Genomic DNA, 26,257 nt, shown 5'->3' with positions numbered 1-26,257 from the left:
TTATCACAGCCATTAAACTCTGTAACTGTTTTAAAGTCACTATTGGCCTCATGGTGAAATCCCTGAGTGGTTTCCTGCCTCTCTGGGAACTGAGTTAGGAAGGATAGCTGTATCTTTGTAGTGACTGGGTGTATTGATACACCATCCAAAGTGTAATTAGTAACTTCACCATACTCAAAGGGATATTCAATGTCAGCTTTTTGTACTTTTACCGTTCTACCAATAGGTGCCCTTCTTACATGCTGACCACACCGCTTGCGTCGCTTGCGCGAGCTTTGCAAAATAAATGTACACAAGCATGTTATTCAATCATTGCACCCACACTGCTCGCGCACGTCAGCGACCGTCTGCGTAGCCAGGCACTAAAATAGAACTTGGTTCAATTTGTGATGCGCTGCAAGTCATTAAAAGATCAGAAGCCAATTGATCATGGGATCTCCTCATTGGTTTTTAGGAACATATACCCACGTGGGGGATTGAAAGATGAACTGAGGTCCACACTCCAGTCGGTTGTAGTAATGCTATGAAGTTGGTTGCCAACCTCCATATAAAGTCCAAAGAAGAAAAAGAAGTCTGAAGGAAGGAGGAGAGATGATGAGAACCGAATTTGGTTTACCCTTTTATCTGTGGATTAATTGTCGGAGGAGTGGACCTTGTGCATTTCAGGTAAAATAACAACCCAATGTTTATATCCCAGGACAAATTAGCTAGCAACAGCAAGCTAATGTCCCCAAATGAATATAATTGGATCAGGGTTTGTTTTGATATTTCAACCTGCGTGTCCTGATTGCTTCTGGTGTGGGCGAACAAAATCAGCGTGCACGCGCGTCCGGTTTGTTCAGCATGTTAGAGAGACATTGGAAAACCTTCCTGGTCTTTGTGGTTGAATCTGTTTGAAATTCACTGCTCGACTGGGGGACCTTACAGTTACTTGTATGTGTCGGGTACAGAGATGAGGTAGTCATTCAAAAATCATGTTAAACATTGACTTATTATGGGACTTGTTTAGCACATTTTTACTCCTGAACTTATTTATGCTTGCCGTAACAAAGGGGTTGAATAATTGACTCAAGACATTTCAACTTTCCATTATTAATTAATTTCTAAACATTTCTAAACATAGGTCAGTAACAAACCAAAAAAATCACAATTTAATCAATTTTAAATTCAGGTTGTAACACAGCAAAATGTGGAAAAAGTCAAGGGGTGTGAATACATTCTGAAGGTACTGTAGTCAATTATCTCTGCTATGAGGTAAGCCTCCATTGTTCCTGGGTCTACAGCAAGGCAACCCCTGTTCTCTTTGTCTCTCATCTCCCATGGTGTAATAGGAATGTCAGGACATCACGACTGTCAGGGGCTGGAATCTGGTTGTCAGAGGTTAAAGTTCAAGGTGTGTGTTTAGGGGTCTCGTAGATGAGTGGGCATCATTGTCTTGAATATTAGAAATGACTGAGTGCGTAACATATTTTTCCATTTCCTGTGTCCCAATGAGAACTGAAGTTGACCTTTGTTCTCTGAAGGAAAAAAGTCAGTAGAAAAGTGAACCAAATCAGGTCAAATTAACAGTGAATCATGTTCAATTGAGTTGAGTTAAAGGGAGAGGAAGGTGACAGATGGAACCCTCCTGTCTGTCCCAAACGGCCCACTCTTCTCTATATACTGCACTACATTTGATCACAGCCCTATGGGTCCTAGTGCCTTTTATAGGGAATAGGGTGCCATTTGGGACACTGGCTTTGAAGACAGCTGCCTCAGCACAGTGTCAATGTGCTCCCCCGTCCCATGATCAAGTTTTATAGCATTGTATTAGCGCTGTAATTCCAGTTGTAAGGAGAATGTGGCGATTCGGGGCTGTTAGTGTGCCATATCACACAATGACACTCTTTATCTGCCTCTCAGCTTCTTCATTCCTCAAGAAGTCCCATGAAAAGACCATTGCTACGGATCATTGGCGTGGCTAATTGATGATGCATCCCAAATGGCACCCTGGTCCTTATATAGCACACTTCTTTTGACCAGAGCCCTCTGTGGCAGCTTATGGGTCCTGGTTAAAAGTAGTGCACTACATAGGGGATAGAGTGCCATTTGATTTGGGATGCAGGGTGAATGAAGATTGGGTGCTAACATTAGACAGAATCTTTTGAGTATTGAGTATAGCCTCTTGTTGGTTTTTTTGGAGTCTTCCAGCAACAGTGTAAGGAGTTAAGTGTGCTTCATCGTGCGTGTGTGAGTAGGGCGTGTTTTTTTCGGTAATCTAGTGTTTCTAACATCAAATCAAATTGTGCCGAATACAACAGGTAGCACCTTACAGTGAAATGCTTACTTACAAGCCCTTAACCAACAATGCAGTTTTAAGTAAAAAAACAAGAGTTAAGAAAGTATTTACAAAATAAACTGAAGTAAACAATAAAGAAATAAAAATGTAAAATAAAGAAAAGAAGAAAAATAACAAATAACATCTGGTGTGTGTTGTGTATGTACACGTCTGTGTTTTCGCCTGCATGTGTGTGTGTGTGTGTGTGTGTGTGTGTGTGTGTGTGTGTGTGTGTGTGTGGTGTGTGTGTGTGTGTGTGTGTGTGTGTGTGTCCTGCCAATCCCTGCCTGAGGGCTGAGGGTCTAAACAGTGCCAGTGTTTGTACAGGGCTGTGAGGATGTCTGGGCAGGCTGTCCCGGACAATGCCTGTCCAAAATACTCTCCAAAAAAGCTCTTACTGCTCCATCTGAGATTTACGTCCAAAATGGCTCCTTATTCCCTGCATAGTGCACTACGGGCCCTGGTCAAAGGTAGTGCACATTATAGAGAATAGGGTGCCATTTGGGACGCATGCTAAGAGCTGCTTATTATCACTACACATCTCTATGGGGAGACAAGCAGATGGAAAACCAATGACCAACACAGTTATGCAGATATAGGTTACATCCCAAATGGCATCCTAATCGCTATGCTGGCACTACTTTTGACAAGGGCACTGGTCAAAAGTTGTGCACTATGTAGGGTTAGGGCATAGTTAACAAAGATTATGTTTAGAGGGAACCAAAAACAGAGATTTAGGCTACCATGATTTGGTGACCATCTGTTCTGACAGACAGATCTATGAATGCTTCAGTATATCTGTGATGTATGTTTTGGACCGACAGACGCTAGCTAGCTATGATGAAACACAGTGGTCAGATAGGGTAGGTTTTCAACTTCGACAATCTCACTTATTGCTGATTATGAAGGAAAGAAGATGCGTTGGATGTGGAATGGTGGAGAAGGTAGACATTGATGGGTTGATTACAGAAACAGTGGGTAAACTACTGTAAAATCCAATTGCAGGAGTAGTACAGCCATCAGCTTGGCCTGAGGGTGTGAGGAAGGAAGGTGGACCATGACAACCATGACATTGTAATAGCAGCTCCATCATCTCCCAGTGACAGGAGACCTTCTGGACAGCCATCTTGCTGAGTGGCACCATACTGATCTTCATTCTGACCTAATGAGCTGGAACAAAATGGTGGCTTTCCCACACCTGAGCCTGGCCCTCCCTCATGGAGAGACGATGCTTTCTGGGCCAAAACCCCACTGGGTGTCACTGCCTTTGTCCCTGCCTCTGTGCCTCTTAACTTTAGCAAACAGGCCCAGAGCCAGTTCCCAAACTAGCACAAGGGCTTTCTCCAAGGAGTAAAGAGGGAGCAATGGCTGAATTAAAGGCTGCTTACCAATATCTTTTTGTGTTTTCCTTCATGATCAGCATTAAGGGAAAATATCGGGTAGGTTTTCAACTTTAACTTACTCACCATTCAACATACAGTTTACTCTTAACCAAACAGTAAGTTATGTCTCCAGTTTAAAACCAGTCTATTAAGTCATATTAACAGACAATGCATTGTTGGGAAAGGCCCGTAAGTAAGCTTTTCACTGTTAGTCCGCACTTGTTGTTTTACGAAGCATGTGACAAATAACATTTGATTTGATAAACTTGGGAAGCAATGTTATCAAGAGTGGAATAAAACTATTTACCCAGTCAATACCAGATGGAAAGTTCTATCAACACCAGCGGAACATAAATCAACGTCTTTCCAAAGCTTCAGAGACTCATTGGCGTCTTTCTGATCGTGGTAAATGTAGAAAAGGCAATAAGCCAGTGGTTATTTATACTGTGGTTTTTATCGACAGTGACATCACACATGGCACCCTATTCCCTGTACACCCCCCCCCCCCCACCACCACCTCGACATCCACCCACCCCTACCTCCCCTGTCACGCTTGACGGGCTTGGGGTGCCTGTTGACTGACAGGTGGGAGGGAGGGCTGTGATTGGTTCAGGGTGGGGCCTGCGGGAAGGCATTGGAGCGTGGAGAGAGCCAGAGAGAGAGAGAGAGAGAGCGCGAGAGAGAGATGGTTGATGTGTGATACAGTTGATCAACACAGGGAGAGAAGCAGATTCAGGCCTCTACACTGGATGTGTTTTCTCGTGAAAGGATATGAAGGGATTAAGAACAAGATGACATTATAATACTGATGATGTCAACTCAGGTGAGCTCTCGCTCTCCTTCTCTCTCTAATAGTTGCCTTAAGATCGGTCAGTGTCTGTTGTCTGTCGTTTGTGTTTCCCTGCGTGTTCTTGTCCAGGTTCAGGCTTGGTTGAGGTTTCTGGGGTTGATCTTCATTTAAGGGTTGAGTATTTCACTCAACACACAGCACATGCTGGAGCTGTTATAGCTGTCCCAAATGGTACCTCATTCCCTTTTATATTGCACTACTTTTGAACAGGGCTCATAGGGCTCTAGTCAAAAGTAGTGCACTATATAGGGAGTGCCATTAGGGACGCATTCATAGTAAAGTTTTTCAACGTTTGGAGTGGCTAACTCAGTATGGTCTTCTGGTCTGTTTGTTGAACGATATATACGGTGCATTTTGAAAGTATTCAGATCCATTGCCTTTTCCATATTTTGTTACCTCACAGCCTTATTCAATTTATTTTTTATTTTTTGTCTTCATCAATCTACACACAATAACCCATAATGACAAAGCAAAAACAGTTTTTTAGACATTTTTGCAAATGTATTGCACATTTAAATATGAAATATCACATTTACATAAGTATTCAGACCCTTTACTCATTACTTTGTTGAAGCACCTTTGGCAGCGATTGCAGCCTTGAGTCTTCTTGGGTATGGCGCTACAAGCTTGGCACACCTGTATTTGGGGAGTTTATCCCATTCTTCTTTGCAGATCCTCTTAAGCTCTGTCAGATTGGATGGGGAGCGTCGTTGCACAGCTATTTTCAGGTCTCTCTAGAGATGTTTCATCGGGTTCAAGTCCGGGCTCTGGCTGGGCCATTCAAGGACTTTCAGAGACTTGTCCCGAAGCCACTCCTGCATTGTCTTGGCTGTGTGCTTAGGGTCGTTGTCCTGGTGGAAGGTGAACCTTCGCGCCAGTCTGAGGTCCTGAGCGCTCTGGAGGAGAATTTCATCAAGGATCTCTCTGTACTTTGTTCCGTTGATCTTTCCTTCGATCCTGACTAATCTCCCAGTCCCTGCAGCTGAAAAACATCCCCAGAGAATAATGCTGCTCACCATGCGTGACCGTAGGGATGGTGCCAGGTTTCCTCCAGACGTGACACTTGGCATTCAGGCCAAAGAGTTCAATCTTGGTTTCATCAGACCAGAGAATCTTGTTTTTCATGGTCAGAGAGTCTTTTAGGGCTGTCATGTGCCTTTTACTGAGGAGTGGCTTCCATTTATTTATTTATATATATATATATTTTTACCTTTATTTAACTAGGCAAGTCAGTTAAGAACAAATTCTTATTTTCAATGATGGCCCAGGAACAGTGGGTTAACTGCCTTGTTCAGGGGCAGAATGACAGATTATTACCTTGTCAGCTCGGGGATTTGATCTTGCAACCTTTCGGTTACAAGTCCAACGCTCTAACCACTAGGCTACCTGCCGCCCCGTCTGGCCACTCTACCATAAAGGCCTGATTGGTGGAGTGCTGCAGAGATGGTTGTCCTTCTGGAAGGTTCTCCCACGATTGCTCAGTATGGTTGGGCATTTGGCCAAACTCCTTCCATTTAATAATGATGGAGGCCACTGTGTTCTTGGGGACCTTCAATGCTGCAGAAATGTTTTGGTACCCTTCCCCAGATCTGTGCCTCGACACAATCCTGTCTCGGAGCTCTATGGACAATTTCTCCAACCGCATGGCTTGATTTTTGCTCTGACATGCACTGTCAACTTTGGGAATACTTTCCGAATGCACTGTAGTCTGCATATCAAAAGGGCACCCTTTTCCCTACTACTTCCCATGGGGCTCTGGTCAAAAGGAGAGTGCAGTACGTAGGGAATAGGGTGCCCTTTGGGACACAGACAGTGGAGTTGGGGTATGATTTGTGAGCAGATGGATGTAACTTCTGGGAAGTAAATATGTTCAAATGTAGCGGTGAATCTGGGAAAGTTGTTGACTGTATTCTGGAAAGAGAACAGACTGGTTTACTACTGCTTTGAAAAGACAGTAGTAAACCACTTTTTCCTCTCTCAGTCTTGTTCTTTCTATCTACACTGAGTGTACAAAACATCAGGAACACCTGCTCTTTCCAAGACAGGCTGACCAGGTGAATCCAAGTGAAAGCTATGATCCCTTATTGATGTCACCTGTTAAATCCACTTCAATCAGTGTAGATGAAGGGGAGGAGACATGTTAAAGAAGGATTTTTAAGCCTTAAGACAATTGAGCCATGGATTGTGTATGTGTGCCATTCAGAGGGTGAATGCGCAAGACAAAAGATTCAAGTGCCTTTGAACGGGGTATGGTAGTAGGTGCCAGGTGCACAGGTTTGTGTCAAGAACTGCATCGCTACTGGGTTTTTCACGCTCAACAGTTTCCCGTGCATATTAAGAATGGTCCACCACCCAAATGACATCCAACCAACTTGACACAACTGTGGAAAGCATTGGAGTTAACATGGGCCAGCATCCCTGTGGAATGCTTTCGACACCTTGTAGAGTTCATGCCCCGATGAATCGAGGCTGTTCTGAGGGCAAAAGCTGGATGCAACTCAATATTAGTAATGTTTTGTGCACTCAGTATACGTTACTGTCTCACATTCACTCTGTCTTTCACTCTCATTGTTGCTCTCTCTCTCTCGCTCTCTTGTTGTCTCTCTTCAATTACATGTTGTCAACAGTGTCAGTAAATACTGCATCTCGACTAACTCCTTCTGTCTGTCTGTCTGTCTGTCTGTCTGTCTGTCTGTCTGTCTGTCTGTCTGTCTGTCTGTCTGTCTGTCTGTCTGTCTGTCTGTCTGTCTGTCTGTCTGTCTGTCTGTCTGTCTCTCTCTCTCCTCAGACTCCTCCTCAGAAGTGAGAGCTCCAGTGGGTTTCCTCCCTCCGCCATGCTGCTGGTGTGTGTGTCCTGGCTGGGCCTGCTGTCCCTGGGTTGGGACCAGGGCTGTTCAGCATTCAGCACCACCAGAGCCCAGGGAGGCCTGAGGGGACGCATCCAGAGGGACCGCAGGAACATTAGGCCCAACATCATCCTCATCATAACCGACGATCAGGACACAGAGCTTGGTAAGACTGTCATGCTGATCCCCTGGAGGTCTGTCAGTGGTCCTGTTAGCTGTATTTTGTAAGAGCTGCCTTAGCTGTATGAATCTGGGTTGTATTCATTAGTGCACACCGTAGCAAAACGTTTTGGAACAGAAAATGAGAACAAGCATTTTTATTGGACAAATTCAGGTAGGACCCTCACTCTTTCTGCCCGTTTCCTTCCATTTGGTTCCTAGTGTACATCTCTCGGTCTGTCCTACGGAGGTCTGGGACTATAGTGGTGGTCTTGTATTGGTCACTACCACTATAAGGTGCTCTGTGGATCAGTGTAATCTACAGGGTGCATGGTTGGCCCTGCTATCTACTGCTCTGGGACTGAGAACATCCTCACCTCTCTCTCGCTCTCTCTGTCTCCCAGACATAAGCGCAAACAGACCGAGGGGCCATCTGGCCTTGTGGAGCGGTGTACAGTGTTTGTGTAATGGATTATGGTTACTTATTACTCTGACAGAATAGGATGGGATGCGAAAAGCTCCAATCCTAGTTTGACCGCAGTGTTTCCCCACAGGGAAATGCAACGTTGCAATCCTCCTCTCTGACAAAACTCCATCTCCCACACTGTCTGTCACTACTGAGCAGCAGGTTAAAAAGTCATGAAGGAAGATCTACAAATGGAACAGTGTAAAACCAGGCAGTCCAGAACAGTCTGAACTGTGTCAATTGTAATTTCGTTACATGGGTCACTGTTAAGTCTATAAGACCTCAGTCTGTGACGATTGGCGTCAGCGACACACGGAAATGTTTCTGGATAACTGTTCAACTTGCTGTTCGTCTTTTAATGTCTTTCTTTCCTAATTTCTCCCTTCTCCTCGCTACTCCTCCCCTCTAGGTTCTCTTCAGGTGATGAATAAGACTCGTAAGATAATGGAAGATGGAGGCACCTCGTTCACCAATGCCTTTGTGAGCACGCCCATGTGCTGTCCGTCGCGCTCGTCCATGCTGACTGGGAAGTACGTTCACAACCACAACACCTACACCAACAACGAGAACTGTTCTTCGCCGTCCTGGCAGGCCCAGCATGAACCACGCTCCTTCGCCGTCTACCTCAACAATACAGGATACAGGACAGGTAAGGTGGTACAGAGTGGCACACACACTCCCTGCCAGAGTTCAGTCAGTCACCAGCTCCCCAAATGCCTGTTGACAATCACTCCTGTTAGTCAAACACACATTTTTTTACTGGGACCGTCCCTCTGTTCGCCTGTCTTCCTCCCTCTATATCTGCCTCCTTCCCTTCATCCCTCCCTGTCTCTCTCCCCCTCTATCTATCTCTCTCCCCCTCTATCTGTCTCCCTCCCCCTCTATCTGTCTCCCTCCCCCTCTATCTGTCTCCCTCCCTCCCCCTCTATCTGTCTCCCTCCCTCCCCCTCTATCAGCCTGTCTCCTTCCCCTCTATCTGTCTCCCTCCCTCCCCCTCTATCTGCCTGTCTCCCTCTATCTGCCTGTCTCCCTCCCCCTCTATCTATCTGCCTGTCTCCCTCCCCCTCTATCTATCTGCCTGTTTCCCTCCCTCTCTATCTGCCTCCCTCCTTCCCTCTCTATCTGCCTGCCTGCCTCCCTCTCTGCCTGCCTGCCTCCCTCCCTCTCTATCTGCCCTCCCTCCCTCTCTATCTGCCTCCCTCCCTCTCTATCTGCCTCCCTCTCTATCTGCCTCCCTCTCTATCTGCCTCCCTCTCTATCTGCCTGCTCCCTGCCTGTCTGTCTGCTGTGAGAAATGCAAACATGGTGTGGGTGCCAGGCTCCTGTCGGGGCTCATCAGCTAGTGTCTGCCTGAGTGATGGCTTGGAGGGCAGGCATGTGCGGAGGCGTACAGGCTCTGGGCTGGGCAGCTCAATGGGGTCCTGTGGCTTGCAGAGCGAAGAGGGCTGTGGTTTTGGAGCTGATATGTTGGTCTACAATTAGCTCTCTCTGGGTAGACTGGCCTCATGCCCAGGAGGCTTCTACTGTGGAGAGATAGAGAGATGTTTAGTTAGGAGAAGAGAGTGGGAGGGACAGCGGGGGACAGAGAGGGACAGAGTTAGAGGCATACAAACACAACACATTGTCAACAAACAGTTCCAGGTACAGGATTCATGGGGCTGAGGTGTTTGTGGGGTGTTAGGGTCAGAGAAAGGTCACACAACAGGGCAAAAATTGCTGATATTTATCGAGTCAGTTCACTACCCTACTCTGTGGTTATGAGAAACATTGCTCGTCAAGCTTCCAAAAATTGCCAGTGAATATTTAGATTTAGAGACATTTCTTACAGGTTCTTACAGAAAATAAATCAGAGCCGGTATACAAGCCTCCTCTCATCCCTGTACTCTTTTCGAGGATGATGTTTTAATGTCTGTGAAGCCAAAGTAACATTTCTACATGAAAGTTTTTCTAATTGTAATTCTCTTTTCTCTCTCTCTCCTCTGTTCCGTTCCAGCGTTCTTTGGGAAGTACCTGAACGAGTACAACGGCAGCTACATCCCTCCTGGGTGGCGGGAGTGGGTGGGGCTGATCAAAAATTCCCGCTTTTATAATTACACCGTCTGTCGGAATGGTTACAAGGAGAAGCACGGCGCAGAATATGCCAAGGTATGTCTGCATGCCTGCTAGTGGTGTTCCGTGTGTGTGTGTGTGTGCGTAAAATCCCTGTCTGCCCTTAAAGATGCCCAATTAATCTCAATCACCTATTTGTTCTTCCTTTATGACCGAATGTAATTGAATGTAAGGTCTTTTCCCGGCTAATTGCAGGGTTCCTATTGGTTTATGTCTCTGGCGTGCCCTAGCCAGGCTAGGAATCCTGGGTAAATTAAAGGGGAAGTGTTGAAATGAGTAATTTGAAGTGGCGTCTCTGGAGTTTGCTCTGAGAGACAGTTTTATTTTATTGTGGCGTGCCACAACGTTTAAAGATCGTAAAGCAGACGCGCTGGCTGCCTCCAGGGGGTTAGAAGTTACATTACTCTTAGAAATGACCACCCTGCTTTTGTTTTCTCGCTCTCTCTCCATCTCTCTGCCTATCTTTATCTCTCTCTCTCTGTCTCTCTGTGTCTCTCTCTAACTCTCTCTGTGTCTCTCTCTAACTCTCTCTGTGTCTCTCTCTAACTCTCTCTGTGTCTCTCTCTCTCTGTCTCTCTGTGTCTCTCTCTCTCTGTCTCTCTGTGTCTCTCTCGTGCTCTCTGTCTGTTTTTATCTCTCTCTCTCTCTCTCTCTCTCTGTCTCTCCCTCTCTCTCTTTCTGAGGTTGTGGAGTTCATCTGCTTCTGTTATTCTTTCTCTGTCTCTCTCTCTCTTTCTCTCTCTGGGCGTTGTGGAGTCTCTCCATGCTACTGTACATCTCTGGATGGCTAAAGGAAGGGGAATCATTTTGTCATGTCAGTGTCAGACGCTGGCTAGGAGTGAAGTGATAACTCCATGATTGTGGAGGGGATTGGGCTTCCGCATGGCATCAGGAGGGCGCCCCCCTCTCCCATCTCTCTCTGTGTTTTTAGTAAAAGCTGTCAGTCTTTCCCGGTGCTGGGGTGCATCCCAAATGACGCCCTATTCCCTATATAGTGCACTGTTTTCTGACCAGAGCCCTATGGACCCTGGTCAAAAGTAGCACACTGCATAGGGAATAGGGTGCCATTTGGGATGCACCCCCTGCTCTGTGTCAACGTCCTGCCAGCTAGCTTAGTCCAAAGGGCAAGGGGAATTCATGGTGTGGGTTCATGTTGACCAGGGTGTTTCAGTGGCTGTCAGAAGGATGGGTAAATAAATGCTTGGCATGGTACTCCGACGTCAAATGGCTTGTCTTGTTGAGTTAGATGGAGGTGTTAAGTTACCCACGAGTTGAGGCTGAGGTGTTTACTGAATTGGGAGACATACTTGACGAGCATGTTGTGGTTTCAGAACCAAGTGGACCCTATAAATTAAAACCACTGCGGTGGGCAGTGGACACACACAGGCACGCACGCATACTGTACCACACACACACACACACACACACACACACACACACACACACACACACACACACACACACACACACACACACACACACACACACACACACACACACACACACACACACACACACAAGCCAGATTCCCATTATGTAGACTTGTGGACAGTGATGAGGATGGCAGTCCTCCTGTGTACAGTTCACTGGGCAGTCACCAGTCATAGTGGGCAGTAGAGGGTCAATAGACGGTGAGAAGTTCAGGGAACATCTCTCTGTGTGTACAGTTCACACACAAGGGCAATGCCAGTGCATCGTCAAATTCTGTTGATTCGACCATGTATTCACTACCAGGAACTTTCCGTCTCCATTTGTAAAGCTCTGAGTTGGGACTCAGGATGTGATACACATGCCCAAGGATTTCACTCCCGCCCTCCGCTTCTCCAGCTTTTTCAGGCTGGCCTCTCACTCCATGACAGACTGACGGCCCCGTTCAGTGTCCCTTCAAGCTGAACTTCCTAAAGAAACTCTTAAATGAGCGGTGGTCTTCATGGGAATGTTTTTTTCTCTCTCTCTCAAGTTGCCATAACTATTAGCTAAGCATGACTTTAACCAGTGGCACAGTGGCACGTTAGCCTGGCACCATTGCACTCTGTCAGCCCTGGCAGGAGCCCTGTCAGGTCAAAGTAAACCTAGGGTTACCGGGATTTCCCTGAAATGGTATAAATCAGATTTAACGTGATTCATCTTGGAGCTATTAATGGTTTTATAGCTGACTTTAATGACTTACTGGCTCGAGGGAGGGAGAGGCTGGTAGATTGCACGCACATGGCATTACCATGGTATTATCGTCCTACTCTCCTCCAAACCACCGTGACTCTGACCTGAGTTACCCTCCAGCCGTCCCAAATGACACCTTATTCCCTATATAGCACACTACTTTTGACCAGGGGTCCATAGGACACTTGTTAGAAGTAGTGCACGATCGATTTTGGGCCGCAGGGTGCAGACTTAGGCTAGTTAAAGTGACGGGAAGGTAGTGAACACTCTGACGTGAACTTCCCAGTAGATGGATTAGAGTTTCTCCGGCTTAGCTTTAGACATATGGGATTACTGGGTCAGTGGTCGTGACATACCGCTGCTAATGTCGTCAAGGTAATGAATGGTAATAGGCACAGTGCAACACAGCACACTGTCCGAGAGTGGATACATATCTCTTCCCCTGTCAGCTCTGCTGAAGCCTTGGAGGACGAGGCCTCTAGGTAACAGCCTTAGACAGAGGACGCATCATAACCAACGTCAGGTCCTATTGCATCTGACCGCAGAGCATTGGGCTGAACTTCTGGTTGTGTTTCCCCAACGGTTCGCCACTTTTGGTGGACACCCAGCAGGTGATCTGCTGCGCATGGCTGTTCACGGCTGACGTTCGTTTATTTTATTTAACCTTTTATTTAACTAGGCGAGTCAGTTAAGAACACTCTGTGGGACTCCCAATCACGGCCGGTTGTGATACAGCCTGGATTCGAACCAGGGTGTCTGTAGTGACGCCTCCAGCACTGAGATGCAGTGTCTTATACCGCTCTGCCACTCGTTCGCTCTCTTAAACCAGCCATCCTCAGCCCCAGCCCTTAACCTCTCCGCAGCCTGACCCAGAGAGCCTGTTACAGTTACCCAGGGGAGAGAGGGTCTGCCTGGGGGGTAAAGGGTGAGGAGAACCAGGTGTCCTTCCCATCTCCTACCCCCTCTCCCTTTATGTTCCACCCTAGGGTTAGTGCACTGTAGCTAGGTTGAGGCTCCTAGCGAGGCCCCCACCTGACCCGACCGGCCCCAAGCCCATTGCTCCACAGTCTTGCCTGATCTGTACATTCCTCCTTTCTTTTGAGAGAGAGAAGGGGTGTGTGTGTGTGTGTGTGTGTGAGAGAGAGAGAGAGAGAGAGAGAGAGAGATTGAGGGATAAAGTGAGAGAGAGGAAAGGGAGAGAGGGAGAGAGAGGGGGCGACTCCAGTGTTGTCATAACACCACGCCGGCTGAGACCACTGACCTCCTCTCACCATCAAGTGTTAGTGTCAACACCGGTGTCATAGCCAATACTGTCCCCCTGGCTCACAGAACCACTCATGAGGCAGCCGCTTACACACACACATATGCGCGCGCGCGCACACACACACACACACACACACACATGCAGAGCTCACATGCACACACACACTGCAAACACACACGGGCGAGCAGCCAGCTGCTAACTCAGTGGATTGCTACTGGATTGGGAGTTAGGAGGAATTAGGAGAGCAGTATAGTGACTTCTGTGTCTAAAGTTCTGTGCAGATCTGGGCTGCTCTGGTTAAAGTAGCACATTATTTAAGGAAGAGAGTGCCATTTGGGGGACAGCCCTGGATAGGTAAAAACTAAAAGGCATTAAACAACATGTACAAGACAGCAGCCATGTTACTTTGACCTGCTGTTAAAGGACCATGACATTGGAAAAGAAGAAACTTTGAACTTTTGGGTCTTGCTACCCGGATGCAGATTATGCCAATTCCTAGACGATGAAGCACTTTCTACGGATAGTCTCCATTAAACACACTCTGAAGTCCAGGACTAAAGAAATCACCCCTTGTAGCCTAACCTGTACAATACAAACCATTTTGTCCACACAATGAGTATTTAAGCTAATACTATGTTTTTCCCCGTTGCAGGACTATTTCACGGACCTTATAACCAATGACAGTATCAACTTCTTCCGGATGTCCAAGAAGGTTTACCCTCACCGGCCAGTGATGATGGTCCTCAGCCATGCTGCCCCCCATGGCCCAGAGGACTCAGCCCCACAGTACTCAGAGATGTTCCCCAACGCATCGCAACACATGTGAGTCAGACACACTATGCACAGACAACACACATGCGCGCAGAGATACATGCATACACACACAGACAGATGCATGGATTCACACATAAACACAAACACTGTATTTGCTGCAATGGGGAATTTACCCCAAGTCTGAAGTGCTGTGGTTTATGATTGGCAGCCATTATCCTCCACATATTTCCTAAACATTATTACAGTTCTGTGTACTCCAAGACGGCGTCCTTAATGGCACCCTGTTCCCTACATATATAGTGCACTACTTTTGACCATAATCCCATTGGACCTAGTCAAAAGAAGTGCACTACATAGGGAATAGGGTGCCATGTGGGATACAGACCCTTCCCCTGGTCATTAGATGATGACAGGCTGCTAAAACGCTCCTCTGGCAAACCCTTCTGACTGGCAGCGGGAAACTGATGTGATTTATCGTCTAAGAATAGTCAGGGAACGTATCTTCCTGGGAGAGGACACTGAGCTCTCAGGCCAAGCCCACGGTAGTGGAGCTCTCATCCAGGAGCATCAGAACTGTGGCAGCCCTCCGATCATAGAAATAGAATCATGATAGAATTATGATTCTATTCCTATGGTTCCGAACAGGGCTAAGCTAGGCCTCTCCATTGGCGCTAACCCAGCAGCCTCCCTTCCCAACCTCCCTGCTCTATATGCCTCCTCAGCTCTGTGCTGCTCTCCTCCACTCCTGGAAGTTGTGTCCTGGGGCTAGAAGACAGGGTGGGAGACCAGGGTCAGGTTTAGGCAGTTTGTTCTCTCTTTTTGTCCTTCACTCTCCTGCCCTTCATTCATGATCTCTCTCTCTCCCGCTCTCTCGCTCTCATCTCTCTTTCTTGTTCTCTATTACTTTCTCTTTATCCCACTCTCTGTCCCTCTCTCTCCTCTTCCTACTCCCCCCGCTCTTCTCCCTTCCTCACCCTCTCTCCCTTCATCCCTCCCTTCATCCCTACCTCTCCTTTACCCCTCCCTCTCTCCCTTCCCTCTCCGCCTCTCTCGCTTCCTGCTTTTTCTTTCCCTGGGACATCCTGACCCTGTCTATATCAATCAGCCCCTTCTCCGCATGGCTGTAGGGATGTGAGGAATGCATTGTATGTTCTGGAGCAGGCAGGCCTTTGTGACATTATTCATGTATTTTTAGCACAAGCCTCCAGGCTGGGGAGGGGGGTTGAGGGTCCAAGAGTTGGTGATGAGGGGGGGGGTCGGAGGTGAGGCGGGGGGGGGGGGGGGAACTAGGCCCCCGGATGTGTGAGTGGGTAGAGGTAGTGAAAGAGAGGGATATTGGGGGCAGGGTTTGAGGCCTCTGTTTGGGGGTCATAGGGGGTTGCCAAGGTTACCATGTGTGTGGTGAGCACCAGGGTCAGTGTAGTAGGAAGGGGAACAGGTGCCAGGCATGGTCTGATGTGGGTGGCATGTCTTCATGGGCATTGATGCACCATTGATGGTTCCTCTACCCAGAGATTGTGAGTAACATCAAACCAGCCTTTTTCCAAGCTCTAGGTTGCAGGCTTAATGTCTTACTTACGGAAGTTCCCCTCTCCTCTGATTGAGTTGTGGTAACTCTTGCCCTCCTCCCCTTTCCTCCTCAGACCTCCATTGTGTTCTTCACCCGCCCAGCCAGGAGGTCTAATAAGCCCCACAAAGAGGCTTGTCTCTGGGCACAGGGCCACCGGGGGCTGGGATCTAGGCTGGGCACCGCTGAGGGAACAAGGAATGTTGGGGTCAGGGGAATGAGCCCAGCTCATATAGGGAGAGGCCTATAGGATACATACACCTGTCACACTATACCTTTATACGTCAAGGTTCTCAGGGTCAGTGTCTGGCTGCCTCCCAAATGACACTCCATTCCCTATATAGTGCACTACTTTTGACCACAGCCTTATGGACCCTGGTCAAAAGTAGTGCGCTATATAGGAAATATGGTGCCATTTTGGACACAGAATACATCTAGCCAGGGTTCTAAAGGGTATTAGTCTGGGATTACCTCTCTGGCTCTCAGGGTTAGTGTTCAGCTTAGACTACAACCTCACCACACCATTTAAAGGGCTATGCGTTCAGCCTGGGATAGAGCAAGGGGTTAAGGCCCTTAGTTTAAGGTTATTTTCACCCTACAGCTAAATGTTCAGCTTCGTCTTGTTCAGACACCACACAATACCGAGGTGTAGCTAGCTCGTAGTCAGAATATGTTTAGTCAGTCAAAGTGTATTAGCACACCCTAACATGTACTTAAAGAAATAAAACCACTTCTTGTGGTTTTCTGTGAGGGTTTGTCAGGTTCCTAATTCCCGTCCCCGGGCTCCCGAGTGGCGCAACGGTCTAAGGCACTGCATGAGGCATCACTACAGTCCCTGGTTCGAATCCAGGCTGTATCACATCCAGTTATGATTGGGAGTCCCATAGGGCGTCGCACAATTGGCCCAGCGTTGTCCGGGTTTGGCCAGGTTAGGCCATCACTGTAAATAACAATGTGTTCTTAACTGACTTGCCTAGTTAAATTAAGGTTAAATAAAAAATGTAATAAAAAATCCCAGTTGTTCCTATTCCCAGGATGCGTCCTAAATGGCACACTATCCCCGATGGGCCTTCGTCAAAAGTAGTGCATTACATAGGGAATAGGGTGTGATTTGTGATTCAGAGAGAGAGAGCTACACCTTGAGTCAGGAATGATAATGACATTAACATCAAACCGTCCCCTTCCACAGTTCCCTTAAACTACAGACGCCCATTTTTGATTTACGACAGACCGGGTTTAGCTGTTTAACTGCTTTACTGTGCAACCTTCTAACAGCTAAATGCACTAAGGATTTGCAGCATCGCTTACCAAGTCAAGCAACAGGGAATGATGTGTGAAACATCCTGGTCTGAACTACCTGATGTCTCTGGAACGTTCCTCGTCAGCATCTAAACCAAAAGCCAGCCCCACAGTAGACAGGTGTACTGAACCTGTCTCTATGGACCTCTTCACAGCTACCAGCAACTCTCTTTCTCTGTTTACCCACGTCTTGTCTTCACAGTCCAGGGCTTGTAACCAACTTGACTTGTGGGCCCAGAATCCAACACGGCTATTATTTTCTTAAGCATGTGCCAACCCTCAAATGACTCCTCTGAGCCAAGAGGTCTGTCGACTCAGTGTGAGAGGAGGGAGGGGGGGAGGGAGGGAGAGGGGGGAGAGAATTTTCCTTAGTAAACATCTTGGTTATTGATGCTTGTCAAACAGAGCAGACAGCAGGGTAGAGCCCACAGACACCTGTGGCACAAAATTGGCACCCTATTCCCTACATAATGTAGTGGTGCACTACTATATGTAGGGAGTAGGGTGCCATTTGGGACACAGCCATTGACACCGGCAGAAAGATGAGAAATAACAGACAGGTGGTTGCTGACTACTACTGGTGAAACCTTAAAGGGTTACACAGGGTTACACACACACACACACAAAGGGTTTCTTTATGGCTAGTTGGTATTCGGATGACTCTTGCATGTTTTGCTTCTCTTGCCTCCTCGATTTCCAGGACTGTTAGTGAGGCTTGAACAGACACACTGTGTTTGTTCTGTCTTTCATAGCCTCTGCATTGCAAGGTCTAGGTCCTCATAGGGAGAATTTGGGGTGCATCTCAAGCAATGGTGGCCGGTGACACTTTAAATGGAGATGATGGGCTCATAGTAAAGGCTGGAACGTTATCAAACACATCAAGCTTCACTCCAGCCATTATTATGAGTCGTCCCCCTTCACTAGCCTCGTCTTCGTCATCTAAACTGATGTACAGAGAGCAGAATGGGTAAAAATAAGATCTTTAACTAACTATTTTGTGTTTCCTCTCATCTCCGCAGCACCCCCAGTTATAATTACGCCCCAAACATGGATAAACACTGGATCATGCAGTACACTGGCCCCATGAGGCCCATTCACATGGAATTCACTAACTTCCTACACAGAAAGAGACTACAGACGCTCATGTCAGTGGACGACTCTGTTCAGAAGGTAAGACGATCTATTTCTAGCTACACTTTCTAGTTTTAATTTGTGTAGGGAGGGAGATACTGTGCAAAGCTGTCATCAAGGCAAAGGGTGGCTACTTTGAATTCATCTCAAATATAAAATATATTTTGATTTCTTTAACACTTTTATGGTTACTACATGATTCCATATGTGTCATTTCATAGTTTTGATGTCTTCACTATTATTCTACAATGAAGAAAATAGTAAAAATCTCTAAAAAAAAACCTGGAATGATTAGGTGTGTCCAAACTTTTGACTGGTACTGTATGTGCAGTAGTAATAAGCCCATGAGGTGTGAGTTTGTCTATTTGTTTCCTTTTGTCTGTTCCTTGCTCACACACACACGGCTGTGTTTTCCCCAGGTATATGAGATGTTGGTAGAGAGTGGAGAGCTGGACAACACCTATGTAATCTATACTGCTGACCATGGCTATCACATCGGTCAGTTCGGACTGGTAAAGGGGAAGTCAATGCCCTATGACTTTGACATCCGAGTACCCTTCTTCCTCAGAGGGCCCAACGTCGAGCCTGGAGCAGTGTAAGTAAGCCTCGTCCAAGCCAGAACGGGCCATAGGGTAGCGTGAGTACACCCCGTGAACTGGACGCTAGTCTGTTCCAGAGCTTTACCCCCAATCTTTCTCCTTAAAGGACAAATCCACTCAAAAAACGATCTTACCATAACCATCAACAATACCAAATGACACTGAAAATGGAACTCAATGCCACTCTGTTTGGCACTCAGCATTAAAGGATAACTCCACTCAAAAACGTCCCAAAATGTTTTGCACATCAGCAGTCACGTTTTCAAGATATTGGACTTTCAAGAGCAAAGTGTCACAACATTTGGTATTGTTGTTGATTATGGTGTTGGGGTGGGTGGTTGTTTATGGTGTTGGTGTGGTTGTTGATTATGGTGGTGGTGTGGTTGTTTATGGTGTTGGTGTTTATGGTGGTGTTGTTTATGGTGTCTATGTAGTTGTTGATCATGGTGTTGGTGTGGTTGTTTATGGTGGTGGTGTGGTTGTTTATGGTGTTGGTGTTTATGGTGGTGTTGTTTATGGTGTCTATGTAGTTGTTGATCATGGTGTTGGTGTGGTTGTTTATGGTGGTGGTGTGGTTGTTTATGGTGTTGGTGTTTATGGTGGTGGTGTTTATGGTGTCTATGTAGTTGTTGATCATGGTGTTGGTGTGGTTGTTTATGGTGGTGGTGTGGTTGTTTATGGTGTTGGTGTTTATGGTGGTGTTGTTTATGGTGTCTATGTAGTTGTTGATCATGGTGTTGGTGTGGTTGTTTATGGTGGTGGTGTGGTTGTTTATGGTGTTGGTGTTTATGGTGGTGTTGTTTATGGTGTCTATGTAGTTGTTGATCATGGTGTTGGTGTGGTTGTTTATGGTGGTGGTGTGGTTGTTTATGGTGTTGGTGTTTATGGTGGTGGTGTTTATGGTGGTGTTGTTTATGGTTTCTATGTTGTTGTTTATGGTGTTGGTGTGGTTGTTTATGGTGTTGGTGTGGTTGTCTATGTTGGTGTTGTTTATGGTGTGGTTGTTTATGGTGTCTATGTTGGTGTTGTTTATGGTGTCTATGTTGGTGTTGTTTATGGTGTGGTTGTTTATGGTGTCTATGTTGGTGTTGGTGTGGTTGTTTATGGTGTCTATGTTGGTGTTGGTGTGGTTGTTTATGATGTTGGTGTGGTTGTCTATTGTGTTGGTGTGGTTGTTTATGGTGTTGGCGTGTATGATAGTGTTGTTTATGGTGTCTATGTTGTTGTTTATGGTGGTGTTATTTATGGTGTTTGTTTCTCCACAGGAATCCTCAACTGGTGTTGAACATTGACCTGGCTCCCACCATCCTACACATCGCTGGGCTGGACACTCCTCCGGACATGGACGGGAAGTCCATCCTCCAACTACTGGAGCATGAGAAAACTGGCAACAGGTACACACATGTGTATTCTACTTTCTTATTCATATCTTTATCAACAGGTACACATGGACTGCCATCCGAATTTCACCATGATGTCCCCTAAGGACAAAGTTTGTATTTTTATACAAGAGAAACTTATAATATGTATTTTTATGTGAGTGAAATCTGCCCCCCCAAAAAGCTAATTGGACAATCTTTGCACATTCATGGAATCTTAAAGGGACAGTCTGGGATTGGTACATCCACTTTGTGGTTTGAATGCCAGATTCCCCTTAAAGTTTTTAGCACTGTGGCAAGGAAAAAGAAAGTGTACAGAACATACAGAACAAATTTCAGTTCGTTATCGCTTCTCCACAAAACCTCAGCAATACTAGAATCATCTTGTGTAATAACTTTGGCTGGCTGTACACTGAAGACCAACATAGCTCATTGTGTGTTCCAAATGGCACTCTATTCCCTATATAGTGCGCTACAGGGTAATCCTGTAGTGCACTAAATAAAAGTAGTGCTCTAAATAATAAATAGCCATTTGGGACGCACCCATTGGTAAGTCCACAGGCAGGCCCATGTGAATTACACGGACTAAAGTGGATTTTGTTTTTCCAGATTCAAACCCAATCGGAAACCCAAAGTCTGGAGGGACACATTCCTAGTGGAGAGAGGGTAAACTGATGTCCTTTCTTCCTATCCCCTCCACACACACACACACACACACACACACACACACACACACACACACACACACACACACACACACACACACACACACACACACACACACACACGCAAAAGGCACACGCAACACCACAGATCCAGGTCAGTAGTTAGTACAGAAATGTGACACCAATTTTACATTTCGTTGAATCCCAAACGTGTCAGGCAGCGGACGAGCATTCACACAGCCTTCGTCCCAAACAGCAACCTATTCCCTATATAGTGCACTTCTTTTGACCAGGGCCCATAAGGTTACCCATAGGTGTGTGAATGCTCGTCCTCACAGCGAACCAGACATTCTTTCCACTTATTTACTACACATACTCTACATACACACACACTCTTTCTGCCTGACAGACACTTCCAGACCACAGTGGGTTGGGACGACTGTGGGGGAGAAGGTTGGGAATATCATTTTTAGTATTGTTTGATCTATGCTAGGATCTAGAAACGCCTGCCCGGTGCATCGTGACAGTTCTCACAGGCAGGCGTTGGCACATGGGGCTTTAAAGGGACATCTTTGTCTGTCAGCCTGCTCTTTTGGGCCTGCATTTCCAATGTGGGAGACAGAGGCTGTGACCCAAATAGTACCTTATTCCCTATATAATGCACTACCTTCGACTAGAGCTCCATAGGGACAGCAATAGAAAACGTGATCACAGCCAAGCCCAGGCCGAGGCCTGTGCTGTGTGTCAGTAAGACTCAGAGACTCAGAAGCCCTGGTCAAAATGTGTTCACTACATAGGGAATATCATTTGGGACATATACATTGCCTTTGTCCTCCTTGTGTGGGGCCTGTGTTGCAAGTGTTTAAGGCTGGGAAGAGAGACAGTGGCTGTGTCTCAAATTGCACCCTATTTCCTATATAGTGCACTACATAGGGAATAGAGTGCCATTTTGGAGGCAGACGGTAACCTGGAGTTGTCCCTGTCTGTCTGTGTGTCCTTGCTCTGGCTGATGGGAGGGGAGCCAGCCGGACACATGCATGGCAGAGCAGTGGAGTTATACATGCACAGCATTGACGTGGGCTGTGTGTGTTAGACATCGTCTGATGTTAACTGAGGAAGGACAGGAAGTCTCATACGACACACACGCACAGGGCGTGTTGCTGCCACGGTGTGTGTGTAAAGAAGCATTCGTGAGTGAGCATGCCAGTCGTGAGAGAAGTGAGGCCTACAGCACTCACTGTCAGAATATGATCTGGTGTGATTCTATAGGCTTTGTCTGTATCTGTGAACACTCTGAGCTGCGGTAATGCCAGGGGCACACTGAAGGAAACCTCCCAGCTCTAAGACATGTAGCAGGAGAGAAACCTTTTTGCCGTTTGGGATGCAACCCCTCACGCTTAAGATTGCCTAAAGCCAATCCCTCCATTCACTGCTCTAGTTCCCTGCCATAAAGTGCTTGAAATGATAGTGTTATTGAGCAGTACCTACTTCCTATACCCTCATATTTCTATGTACAGAAACCTGTTGATAGTGAGGTATTTACAACTGTCCTCGGCTGTAATTTTAGCTTTAACTACGGTCTAAGCTAGCAGGCGGCGGACGGCAGCTACGTCTACACTAACACTAATTTGTGTCCTCCGGGTGCCAGGAAAGCCAGCCCGGGCATCTGGCCCAGCCCAGCTTCACACCACCACTCACCCTGCCCATCTCTACCCAGCCCTGCCCATCTCTACCCAGCCCTGGCCGTCTCTACCCAGCCCTGGCCGTCTCTACCCAGCCCTGGCCAGCTCAATCTAGCCCTGGCCAGCTCTGCCCAGCCCTGGCCAGCTCTGGCCAGCCTTACACAGCCCTGGCCAGCTCTACCCTGTGCAAAGCACATTGACCTCCTCCTGGCTTTGGCACACTGGCACCACTCTAGCCCTTAGACCCACACAGCCCTGCCAACCAACAGTCAACTATACTGCCAATCCGCACTGCCAACCCGCATTGCCAACCATACTGCCAACCCTACTGCCAACCCACACTGCCAACCCTGACTGAATTCTCCAGACGCACAGGCATAACAACTATGAGAACAGAACACTGTGACCCTAAAGTACAACCTGTCCCCTTGCCTTTGAGAGTGACTGTGACTGCTGTCCTGTATTGTCTTGTCCTGTCTGACAGGTTAAAGGAAACAGAGAAGCTACAGAAGCTAATCTAGCTCTCTATGAGATGTTCGACGAGCAGGTGTCTACATACTTTTAGCCATGTAGTGTACACTACAATAGCAAAGTGATGGATGGCTCAGTAGTTTTGAAACAGGAACCGGCTAACACTGACAGGGCTATCAGTATGTTGATGTTGAACACCGACCCCAGTAGAAGCATGAGGGATGGCTCAGTAGATTCTCTCCATTGTTGAGTAACAGAGCGAGGGGGTGTCTCTCAAATGGCACCCTTTTTCCCATCTGGTGCATTACTTTTGACCAGGGCCCATTGGGTTATGGTCAAAAGTAGTTCACTATATAGGGAATAGGGTGCCAATTGGGAAGCAGACATACAATAGCACTGTGATGGATAGCTCCATATATTCTCTCCATTGTATAGTAACACAGTGGAGGGTCTAGAGAGGCTTATCTCAACAGTCATAAAGTATGTATCTGTTCCAAATGGCACCATATTACCTACATAGTGCACTACTTTTGACTAGAGCCCTATGGGTAAAGTAGTGCACTATATAGGGAATAGGGTGCCATTTGGGATGCATCCGATGAAAAACCCCAGTGTTCAGGCGTCATACACATGGTGGATTAAACAGCCTAAAGCCCTACAGGTCAGAGGTCACCAGTCTTTCATTTCAGGCACAGCAGTGTTCTGTCGTTAATTACCCCGTCACACAAACAGCAGCTGGAAGGCAGGAGGCCTACTGCAACACCAGTCAATGTCCGCGACCCAAATTGGGCACTATTCCATATATATTGCGCAACTCTTAACCAGGGCCCTATGGTCGAAAGAGGTGCACAATATAGGGAATAGTGTGCCATTTGGGACGCATACCCATTAGAGTGGAGGCCTGGCATGGGAAGCTACTCCTCCGTAGATTTTCAGACACACAGCTTGTTTAAAAAATGTTTTTTTAAATGACTACAACTCCTAACCCTCCCCGGTCCCTCCTGTCTGCAGTAAACTCCTGAGGAAGGACGAGGATGGAGGAGGCAGTCCAACCACCCAGCACACCAATAGCCTGCCCCTACTCTAACCCTCACCTCTACCACTGTCCTAACCAATACCTGTCCCCTAACCTGACCTGTCCCTCTCCTGTGTTCCTCGACAGTAAACTCCTGAGGCAGAAGGAGGACGGTGGAGGCAGTCCAACCACCCCTCACACCAACAGCCTGCCCAAGTACAAGAAGGTCAAAGAGGTGTGTCAACAGGCAGAGTTCCAGACGCCCTGCCAACAGCCTGGGCAGGTATGTGTATGCACATGCACACACAAAAACACTCAAACCCCCCCACACACACACACAGACACACACTAGCATTGAATATTTTCCCGGTATTATACAAATGTACCATCCCGAGAATAAATCACTTTTCTCCCGGGTAACTCTGTATTTCCCGCCAAAACTGGAAGTGTCATTCAAAAGCATTATAAAGCGTACAAATAGGCCTATGTCTAGATTTGATTAGAGCTTTGGTCAAAAATTCAAGCCGGATGCTACCTGAGCCTGATGAGCCATACATTACGGACATTTTATGAGCCCTACATTGAAGACATTTAATGAGCCCAAGCCCAAATGACTGTGCCATTACCCAATACATATATGATAAAGGATACTGCAGATTACGCAGGACAGAAAAACATAAAAGCCCATAGATGTAGCTAGCTAGCTATAGAGTGTGCTCTTTTGGGTAAATCAATGAAACTAGCTCCACTAGGCTAATCTTTGAGTGTGAACTGTATTATTGTACTGTATTATATGGACTTGAATTACGTGTTTCTTGGCCCAAGCAAGTCTCTTCTTCTTATTGGTGTCCTTTAATAGTGGTTTCTTTGCAGCAATTAGACTATGAAGGCCTGATTCGCGCAGTCTCCTCTGAACAGTTGATGTTGAGATATGTCTGTTACTTGCCTGTGGCAGTCCTCAAGCGAGCTTGTTTTACCATAGCGCTTGATGGTTTTTGCGACTGCATTTGAAGAAACTTCTTCAAAGTTTTTGACATTTTCTGTATTTCCTTCACGTCTTAAAGTAATGATGGACTGTCATTTCTCTTGGCTTATTTGAGCTGTTCTTGGTCTTTTACCAAATAGGGCTATCTTCTGTATACACCCCTACCTTGTCACAACACAACTGGTTGGCTCAAACGCATTACCAAGGAAAAAAAATCCACAAATTAACTTTTAACAAGGCACACCTGTTAATTGAAATGCATTCCAGGTGACTTCCTCATTAAGCTGGTTGAGAGAATGCCATGAGTGTGCAAAGCTGTCATCAAGGCAAAGGGTAACTACTTTGAGTAATGTCAAATATAAAATATATTTAATTTGTTTAACACCTTTTTGGTTACTACATTATTCCATATTTGTTATTTCATAGTTTGTCTTTACTATTATTCTACAATGTAGGAAATAGTAAAAATAAAGAAAAGCCCTTGAATGAGTAGGTGTGTCCAAACTTTTGACTGGTATTGTGTATGTATGTATCAATCTAGGACAGGATGAACTATTTTGGATGCAATTTGAATGGAGTTGATGGAGAGAGAGAGACTGTGAGAGATTGCTCACGCGTGCACTGATTTAACGGTATTAAAGCAACGGCTGTTTTAAAAGTCCATAGTTGCAGTTTAAAAAAAAAAGTATGATATTTACACACCAAAAAAACAAGGTGACCCCCGAAAACCAGATGGAGATGGGTAAATGAGATGCGCATTTGGTCTTTAAATTACTATAGCATAGTGTTGCAGCAAATGTAGGGCTACCCGTCACAAGAAAACGTGTTACCATGATGAGATAATAGGTCAACATGCGTTGCGAACTGAGTTTCATACTGAGATGGGCTGTCCGTCCCCACCCTGAGCGTTGATGATTCTTTATGCAGATGCCGTAGCGAAGTTCGATTTAGACATTGGATATCATTTAAGTTCCATTTCATTCCGTGCTGTTCATATAAATAATTTATTATAATTCACCTGTTTCTCGCAGTTATTTATCCCGGGAAAAGGGAGTGGTTTTGGTCCGTAAATCTCGGCAAATGGGTTCCCGCCATTCAACCGTAACACACACACACACCATAGAGTGTGTAAAGAGG

The 26,257-nt window shown here is 46.4% G+C and overlaps 1 protein-coding gene across 6 annotated transcripts in view; it reads left to right on the top strand.

The window, feature by feature from the left end:
• The window catches only part of LOC106590234 (extracellular sulfatase Sulf-1), a 65,821-nt gene that overhangs the window by 20,276 nt on the left and 19,288 nt on the right, over positions 1-26,257 (top strand). For 4 of the 6 annotated variants that reach the window (XM_082970719.1, XM_014181026.3, XM_082970721.1 and 1 more), the window contains exons 2-10: positions 7,338-7,561; positions 8,430-8,669; positions 10,014-10,165; positions 14,206-14,375; positions 18,213-18,363; positions 18,744-18,919; positions 20,189-20,317; positions 20,912-20,968; positions 24,283-24,418. In XM_082970719.1, coding sequence (XP_082826845.1) covers positions 7,384-7,561; positions 8,430-8,669; positions 10,014-10,165; positions 14,206-14,375; positions 18,213-18,363; positions 18,744-18,919; positions 20,189-20,317; positions 20,912-20,968; positions 24,283-24,418 — 1,389 coding nt within the window. In that variant the 5' untranslated portion in view covers positions 7,338-7,383. Of the gene's footprint in view, positions 1-7,337; positions 7,562-8,429; positions 8,670-10,013; positions 10,166-14,205; positions 14,376-18,212; positions 18,364-18,743; positions 18,920-20,188; positions 20,318-20,911; positions 20,973-24,282; positions 24,419-26,257 lie in introns of those variants that run through there. The other 2 variants (XM_014181027.3, XM_082970722.1) reach the window with 2 other exon arrangements.

This window comes from Salmo salar, chromosome 29, assembly GCF_965601325.2.
Source record: "Salmo salar chromosome 29, fSalSal1, whole genome shotgun sequence".
Taxonomy (NCBI): domain Eukaryota; kingdom Metazoa; phylum Chordata; class Actinopteri; order Salmoniformes; family Salmonidae; genus Salmo; species Salmo salar.
This window is presented reverse-complemented; position numbering and strand designations above follow the sequence as displayed.